Source organism: Xenopus laevis, chromosome 7S, assembly GCF_017654675.1.
Source record: "Xenopus laevis strain J_2021 chromosome 7S, Xenopus_laevis_v10.1, whole genome shotgun sequence".
Taxonomy (NCBI): Eukaryota; Metazoa; Chordata; class Amphibia; order Anura; family Pipidae; genus Xenopus; species Xenopus laevis.
Genome location: NC_054384.1, coordinates 35583782 through 35593487, shown reverse-complemented (window position 1 = coordinate 35593487; position 9706 = coordinate 35583782). Strand labels below are relative to the sequence as shown.

General features: G+C 38.0%; 1 protein-coding gene across 4 annotated transcripts in view; it reads left to right on the top strand.

Annotated features, from left to right (window-relative positions):
- LOC108697217 (cadherin-23) overlaps positions 1-9706 on the top strand; it is a 599373-nt gene that overhangs the window by 115901 nt on the left and 473766 nt on the right. For all 4 annotated transcript variants that reach the window (XM_041571124.1, XM_041571128.1, XM_041571125.1 and 1 more), the window contains one exon: positions 4751-4822. In XM_041571124.1, the coding sequence (XP_041427058.1) occupies positions 4751-4822 (72 nt within the window). The remainder of the gene's footprint in view (positions 1-4750; positions 4823-9706) is intronic.

Here is a 9706-nt window from a genome sequence, read left to right as displayed (position 1 = left end):
TGGGTATTTATCAAAGTGTTGGAACTCAACTAGTTATGGCTTCTCCAAATTCTGTTGGTTTCGAATTGTTTTATTTACCAATAGGGAGTGGAATTTTGAAATTGGTAGGTGTTCTTCCTTGGGACCCTTACTAACTGCTTTGTGCTATTGATGCATCTTCCCCACCAATTGTAATGTGGAGTGGAGCAGTGCCAATGAAATGGCTTTATTGCTAAGATGTGCAACAGAATGAAAGGCATCCAATTGGAAGGGAGTATTGGGCTTCTTTCTTACTCTTATTACATACATAGTGGGCGGGTTTACTGTACCCCAGTCTCTGCTCACTTTTTGTACTCTGCACCTTACCCTACAATTGGTAGATGAGCTCAGCAGTGGCGTAACTACTGGGGGAGCAGGGGGTGCAATTGAGCCAGGGCCCGAACCCCTGCAGGGCCCCCCGGCAGTCACACGCCCACTGCAGCGGCTGCAGCACCGCACGGAAGAGGGTGGGGGCGGGGCCCGGCTGCACGGCCCGCACCAGGGCCTGTCCCCACCTAGTTCCGTCTCTGGAGCTCAGTATGGCTATAAGGACTCTCATTTTGTTCAGCTAAATGTTTATCACTTGGCTTTGTCCCAATCTTGCAAACAGTGCAAGTGGGTTTGAACTGTACATGTGTAATGTTCAGCACCTTGGACAGCACTCTCTCTTTAGAAAAGCTGTGGTTGTTCTACATATACATTTTGCAAGCTAGCTTTTGCAAATCAATGAAATCCTATGCTTTGCCCAAGTTATATGGGCATCCCAAAAGATCTGTCTTTGTCCATGTGCACCCCTTCCTGTGCAAGATTACGTGGCTTAGCAAGTGCAGGGAATTGTTCATTTTGCAGGCAATTGAGATCCACCAGTTCTGAACTAGGGGAGCAAAGGGAAAAGAGTTACATGCCCAGCACCCCCTATTCTGCCTACCCTTAGTTCAGGCCTTGAGTGGAATTCAAATTTAGGATTTAAAATTTTCAGTATTGCATATTATTTCAGTATTGCTTATATATTATATTATGCATATCAGTATATCGTTGTACACATAGGAGTCATAGCCATAGAGTTAGATGGTCTGGGCCATGGTCAAATGTAGCATCAATCAGTTCACTTTATGCATGTAGTATAACAAAAGTAGCCTATTTTGCATGTGCCATGTCCCACCCCTTTCATCAGGCCCCTATAACTACATATATTTTTAGGATATCCTATTGTGACCATGGGTGGATTGGCAACAGTCTGACTGTTCCTTTAACAGAGATCCTCTAAAATTAATATGTACCTGTGAAATAATAGCCTTTACAATATGTAATGAAAATAAGAGGGTGCTGACTACATCATTGTGCTTACTACGAAAACAATTACTGGCCTGCTTGCCTTTATTAAAGAGGAACTGTTGAATTAAAAAAATAATTGAAGTGGATTTTCTATATTATTAACCATTTAAATAGCAAAATCTAAAGAAAAACATAACAGAACCAACTTGAAATTAGAATGCTCCCTTATGCATCAGGCAGTTTTTGTGCACATGCTTCAAGCTGTTTCAGGTGTCATAGTCACTTTAAGGGGGTTATTTATCAAGGTCCGAATTTATCTCAATATCGGCTGCTACAAACTCCGATCTAACCCGCTCAGGTTTTCCACGCTTATTTATTATTACATTTTCCCAAAAATTACCTTTGCGGGAAAAGCTCAGAATTTCAAGTTTTTTCGTGAATGTTCCCAGAAAACTCCTAATTTTTCAGAGTTTTCCTCCGAAAGCTCAGAAAACATAGTGAAATTGGCTGAAACCCCAGACACAAGCAAAAATCAATGGGAATGTTCCCATTGACTTTTATATAACCTTGACAGGTTTGAGATGCCATGGTTTTATATTCAGGCTTTTTAGCCCTCTGGGTTTAATAAATTCTGAAAGATTTGTGATTTTTTTTTAAGCCTATTATAACACAAAAAAATCTAAAATTTTTCAGATTTCGGGGAATTTCAGTCATTCAAAGTTTAGTAAATAACCCCCTTAGTATGCACTACAGTTTAGTGGATAATTATCATTATGATAATTTATATTGTGCCAACAAATAACGCATCACTTTACATTAGTTTAAAAAAAAAAAAGGTAACAGACAGCAAATAAGTGTTTACAGAGTATGATATGATTAGGGGGCCAATGCCTACAAGAGCTTACAAACTTAAGGGTTAGGGTAATTATATATTGGGTAATTATAATAGCAATGTTTTCCCTTTTGGATTTCAGAGGTAATTTCCTCTATGTTACAGTGTAATATTGGTAAGCATTATGTTAGATAATATTAAATCTACAGACAGCACTAGCAACGGATGTTTCTCATTGCAGAATTCTCTAAAATATGCAATTGTATTTGGGATGGCTACTTTGTAAAGCTAGGGGTGCAAAAATATCCTTGAGAAGTTATGTGTCAATTTTTATATTATTAGATGATAACCAGTGGCAGTAAGTAACTAGCCATTCCGGGACCTGGGTGCAGGCCGTGCAGTCAGGCGCCCCCACCCTCCCTCTGGATGCATTCCGGCATTAGCATTCTTCAGGTCCTAAGGGGGTGAGGGAACTGGTAGCCCTGCACATTGACTAGTGGATATTTGTGAATGCATCCATAAATAAAAATGATTACACAAGAACCCGTCATCCTCTTTTTCCTTATTTTACATTGTTGAGATGTATTTTCAGTTCCACTGTCTTTGGTGTATCTTATTAAAAGAGCTGTTTTAATAAATGTGAATATTACATATAAAGAAGGAGTAGATTTCTCCAGCAAACCAAAACAATGTTTTATAGAAAATGTTACTAAATTAGAAATTGTAGATAATTGTTGGAGTTCCTACTAATTAAAATTCTGTGTTCCTGTCTCTGCATGTTGTGTGTACATATACTGTATGTGTGCACATCAAAGCAACCACTCACCTCCTTTTTGCTTTTCATTGAAAAATATAAGCTGCATGGATGTTTTTGCTCCACAAGAGCAGGATACTTTATATGTTGCATTACTAGTTTTTATGGACCATTCTATCAGTCTACCATGCTGTTTGAGGAGAGGATACAGTGTTGAGAGGTCTCTTTAAGATACACCATGATAAATGTAACATTGCAGTGAGGAATGCTTATGTCCCTGAATTCCCTGTAATTCAGCATCATATAAAATAATTATAATTAGGATTGTGGTATTTTTTAATCACTGGACACATTTTTTTGTTTATTAATCTTGTCTCTGTGTTTTATTTTAACTTGCTTGTGGGAATGTAACACATTTAAGTAAGAAATGGTAAATGTAAGTAGCCTACTGCAATTCAAAATTTATTGGACTTGTTCAACCATCTGTTTCTATGGTAGCCAGGGAATGGAAGCTATACATTGCAGTTTCTGTCATTCATAGCAATGTCAAGCTTAGATAATGAAGAGAACACAGAATTTAAAGGGGATAAAAGTATATCTAAATATTTGTTTTGTTCTGCATTTACCTGCATTCATAATTATAGATAAGATACTTTGTGCCAAAGGGTCTGTAATCCAGTTGCACTTGTAATTTGACCTTTTACAAGCTAAATTTCCAAAACCAGGAAAGCTATTGCTGCATACAGCCTATTAAGGCCCCATACACTGGCCAATAAAAGCTGCAGACAGACCGAGTCGGCAGCTTATTGACCTGTGTGTAGGGCCCTCTGACATGCTTCCCCGATCGATATCTGGTCAAAAGTCGGGCATATGTCGATCGGGCAGGGTAAAAAATCCCATCGGATTGCGGCCACACCTGTTCATTGATGCGGTCCCACGATCCAACCGCCTATATGGCCTCCATTCTGATCCAATTGTTGGGCCCTAGGCCCCACGACCGGATCAGCCCAATATCACCCGCCACAATGTGGGCATATCGGGGAGAGATCTGCTTGGCGACATTGCCAAATGAGCGGATCTCCCTGTGTATGGCCACCTTTATGGAGTGTTTTGTAAACACTATAAAACAAATGTGGTTACCATACTTAACTGTATTGTTGATTATGCCATTTTGTTTTTTTAATATTAGATATCCTTTAACCCTTTATATTTATGTAATGGAAACTAGTAAGACATTAGTATATAGATGTTGTATTGTTAAACTACTTTCTCTTGCTATTGTGTAGTTTCTGTTTTCCAAACTCCACACATGTTATTCCACCTTCTTAAAGAAACCAGTTTCTTTTTCTTTGATCCATAGTGTTAAGCCAAACCAAATCTGAAGCAATAAAATAATTTGACTGTAAGGTACAGGCATTAAGGCATATATTTTTGTCAGATAATGTAGTTTTTAACATCTTGCTCAGATTTGAATATGCATATTACAGCTCAGATTTGCATTAATTTGTGGATTATTCGGCATTTGGCGAAATCCTAATATTTTTGGAAAATATGCATCATTTCCAGAAAACATGATATTTTTATCACAGTGGGGCTACATTTAGGTGATGTAGAAGCATCATATGCAGGCACCAGGCCAATAAATACAGGATCATAACAATATTAAGAAAACCAAAGCAAGCTGTAAAAGTTTTAATGGTATACAGAATTTGCAGACTGTATGTATTCCGTCTTCACAGTTATTTTGGATGTAATTTACTGTATATGTTCATGTTATACCTCCATTTACTGTATAGAATATGTAGGTGCTTTTTAAATATATGTTAATAATAATAATAATAATGATAATCTGTACTTTCAATACTTTATAGGAACTATGAAGCATAACGAGATTTCCAGATATCTCCTCTTCACGTTTATGGTCCTACAGTCGTTTTCTTTGGGTAAGCATCATTTTTAGCTTCTGTATATTGGTCATGAAATGTAAAAATAAAGTATATGAAACATCATTCTACATTATCAGTAATTCATCACATAAATAAAGTGCCTTTTTTGATGTAGCCCCTTAGGTGAAGGCGAATAAAGCCTAAAACGATTGGTGACTCCTCCTATTGGTTTCAATTAATAAGTACTAAGTGTTTGACATTCTTATTTCCTATTCTGGCTCAAATGTCAAATGTTTGCACCAACATAGCACTGGTAAACAGACTGAAGCCATACTGGTTGGTGTGTGGATTGTGTGAAATAGAAAAATAGCATCAGAAAACATATTGTTTGCAGTTTTCTAAATTATTATCATTTGGTTTTTCTACTCATATGTTATATATGTACCCAGGGTTGGCCCGGATCCACACCCTGCACCTCTTGCTCTGTTCCAGGAAAAACACAGTGCGCGGGGGGGGGGGGCTGCTGCCGTCCATGTCCCAAATGTGTATCTCAGAGAGTGAGTACTGTAGGGTTGCCACCTTTTCAGCAGGTGTAATCCGGGCAGGGGGTAAAGCACTGACATGGCGGGGCAGTGACATGGCTGGGGTGGGGCAGTGATGTCAGGGGCTATGACCACCAATTGCCGCGTCAATCATAGGAAATCCTGCCCAGTTTTCCTAATTTGGCCGGGGCAGCCCTTCAACAAAACGGACTGTCCGGGGTCAAAATTGGGCAGATGGCAACCCTAGAGTACTGCCAGATTTCAACATTTTTAATATTTTTATTGTAAAGCCAACATTTTGGTGAATACTAAAGATATCCATTACTCAGTGTAGGCCATGAACTAGACCCTTAAATAGGTGGTTTGCCTTTACATTAACTTTTAGTATGTTATAGAATGGCCAGTTCTAAGCAACTTTTTGATTGGTCTTCATTATTTCTTTAATAGCTTTGAATTATTTGCCATCTTCTGATTCTTTCCAGCTTTCAAATGGGAGTCACTGACCCCATCTAAAAACAAATGATCTGTAAGGCTACAAATGTATTATGATTGCTACTTTTTAGTACTTATCTTTCGATTCAGGCCCTCGCCTATTCATATTCTAGTCTCTTGTTCAAATCAATGCATGGTTGCTAGCTAGGCTAATGTGGACACTAGCAACTGGATTGTTGAAATTTCAAACTGGATAGCTGCTGCATAAAAAGCTAAATAACTCAATAACCACAAATAATAAAAAATGAAAACCAACTGCAAATTGTCTCTGAAATTCACACTCTACATTATACTAAAGTTATTTAAAAGAACAACCCGTTTAATAATACAAAATTAAACATATGAAGTTTTGATAAGACCTCTCTGCTCTTTCAAACTCTGGGATATTTTTGGGGATATGGTAACTAAACTGCGCGAACCCAGTTGTCTGAAGGTATGGTAATCTATGGAAAGCCTGTTTATGGACATCTCCAGGTCCCAAGTAATCCAGATATTAAATGCCATACTTATACAAGAAGGTAGTACTTTGAAAGAGTAGGAGAATAAATAAACAAATAAAGATAGAGAGAAAGATGATGATGATAGATAGATAGATAGATAGATGGATATATAGATTAGATAGATATGAATCCAAAACAACTAACCGTTATGATCATTTTAAGTCAAGTGTGTGCATTTATATATTTACCCCTTCCTCCAGTTTTAGATTTTTTTCCTTCTTATATTTCATTTAAGCTCCAACTATTTCATCTCTAGAATATATTTGCTTCTTGGCCTGTTTTGCAGGGAAACAGCTTCATTTCTGCACTGTATATTTTAGCTACTATTATCCCTGTGGTTTTCTCCCTCATTAGCTGCTGTTCCATTTGAATGTTGCATTTCTTGGTGTCTATAAACCTGTCAAGTAAAACTCTTCAGAGTATTTTTCACAACACACTATTTATTATTTAGAGTTATTGGTGGTTGTGAGAGGAGCATGGTACCATTGATCCATGTCCTATGTCACAATTATAGCATCTCCCACTCAGTTCTCGTGATGGATGTGTGCCATACTAGACCCATGCATGTCTGTGCAATCTGAGGCTTGTCTGAATTCTTGGCAGACATTTACAGGCACGTGTGCTATATATACTATTATGCTATTGTCAAAGCTGACAATATGTTTTCAAAGTAACGCCTTTTTATTTGTAATTATTTTTGTCACATCAGTTGATATCACTTTTTTACCACATTGCTTTTTCTACACATTTTTTTAAACTGAGATCAGAAAAATCAGTCAGATTAACCAAAAGGTGCCTAATTTTTCACATCTTTGAGATGTCACAGTCATTATGAGTGACATTTTTTTATTCTTGTCATTTAATTAATAATCTTCTCACAAACACCTCTCAATCATGTTGGAATGTAATTAACATTCGTTTTATTTAAGGTTCTGAAACAGAAGGAAACTGTCAAAAAAATTAAATGTGCACCCAGTTCCAATCAATGTTAGATTCCAATAAATCCCAAATGCTTAGAGACACTCTGTACCTTGATAATTATCTACTGTCCCAGTAAATACATGTAAATACAGTACACTGTATATAGGAAACAAACACAGGCATGTAATCCGGTATGGAAATAATTTAATAGCCTAAAAAAACGTGCATATAACAGGTAGATTTCTGTACACATAGCATCACATCAGGGTCGACTAGATTTATTTAATTGTTATAGGTATTGTATAATTCTTGGTATGGTTTATAGTATATTTATATCAGATGGGTTCTCTAAAGAAAATAAGGATATTGCGAATGTTTCTGAGAATTTCAATCCCATACTGAATTTTAAAGTATAGTCCTCAACCATTAGGGAAAGGGATATAAGTACATACTGGTTGGTATCTTACAAGTATTCTCTTCCTACTTTTAACTATTTTCTCAAGTAGCAAGTCACTTGCTAGAGCTGAATTTAATTAAGTGTCCGTCTGCAAGAAGGCTATATGTACCTAACAGTTTATTACAGTGTATCTCACCTCCAATCAATCTTAAACTTTGCTACTAGCCTTCTGCTCTCTCCTATAAGGGAACCTGCTCAACCCCAATGAAGATTTTCATTCATCCAGGTCATGGTATATCTAGGGGGGTTATTTATCAAGGTCCAAATTTATCTCAATATCGGCTGCTACAAACTCCGATCTAACCTGCTCCAGTTTTAACGCTTATTTATTATTACATTTTCCCGAAAATTTGCTTTGCGGGAAAAGCTCAGATTTTTGCGATTTTTTCATGAAATTTCTGCGAAACCTCCGAATTTTTCGGAGTTTTCACCCGACAGCTCCGAAAACATAATGAAATTGCCCGAAACCCTCGACACAACCAAAAATCAATGGGACTGTTCCCATTGACTTTTATGCAACCTCGACCGGTTTGAGATGCCGTGTTTTTATATTCATGCTTTTTAGCCCACGGGGTTTAATAAATTCCGAAAAAGAAAAGCTAGTGTTGGCTAATTTGCATACGGCGTGCAGTTAAAGTACAATGGACGTATATGCTGCAGCAAATTCATTACACAAGGCCAGGGAGAGCTGTTATAATGCCCTACACATGTGCCCGCAGTTAAGTTTAGGTGCCATATGTTATCAAATGTAGGGGGAAAGGAGGGTACCCCAAAAAAAAATTTTGATCATTTTCAGCCTATCACCCTGTAAAAAGGAAAAGACTTGAGGAACTCCTATCTACTCTATTGCACTTCGCCTGGCCTGAGGTGGTGAAGGCAAGTCTGGCGATAGAGGTAACAGTCAGTAATATCAAAAACGTCGCCAGCGTGACGTCATTTTGCCACTTCACTAATTTACTAGCAGTGGCCCTGGCGAATTTTTTTTATGAACATTATGAACTTTCACCAGAGATGACTTCGCCAGTTTAGACCAGGCGAAGTGCAATAGATTAGATAGGAGTTTGAAAGAAAAAAAAGTTGAACCTTTTTCTAAGTCCCAAAAAACGCTGGTGTGTTTAACTTTTTATAGGGTGATAGGCTAAAAAAGATCTAAATTTTTTTTAGGTCGCCCACCTTCCCCCCTACATTTTATAACATATGGCACCTTAACTATACTGTGGGCACATGTGTAGGGCATTATAACACCCCTATATACTTTTATTAACTTTCCCTGGGATTGTGTAGTGTAATGTGCGCTGCAGCATACATGTCCATTAATTCTTAAATTTGGCGCTCTATGCAAATTAGCCTTCGCTAGCGTAACTTCGAACGGCTGATCTTACTATTGCTTGTGCAACTTCGCAAGCATTCGGTAACCTGTGCGCAACTTCGGATCTTCGTGAATTCGCGAAGCCTTGACTAATCTACGCCTGTCAAAGTGTGGTGAAGTGCAGCGAAGGCAATGCTAGCGGATTTTCAGAGGTAAGTAAATTTCCCCCTAAGGCTCTTTCGCCAGTGTGAAAATTCGCCTGGCATTAGAGTGCGAAGTTGCACAAGAGTCTATCTCTTTGTTGAAATTACGCCAGCGACCGTTAGTATATCGGCGAAGTGCCAAAATGACATCACGCTGGCGAATTTTCGCCAGCGTTAGCTAATTTGCATACAGCGCCAAGTTAAAGTACAATGGACGTATATACTGCAGCAACTACATTACACTATACAAGCCCAGGAAACCTTAATAAAATAAAATAGAGGTGTTATATTGCCCTACACATGTGCCCACTGTATAGTTTAGGTGCCATATGTTAGGAAATGTAGGGGGGATGGAGGGTACCCCCAAAAAAAATTACAATCTTCTTCAGCCTATAACCCTGAAAAAAATAAAAGACGCCAGCGTTTTTTTCCAACTATTTTTAGTGAAACTCCTATCTACTCTATTTCACTTCGCCTGGTCTGAGCTGGCAAATTAAAGTCTGGAGCAAGAGGTAAC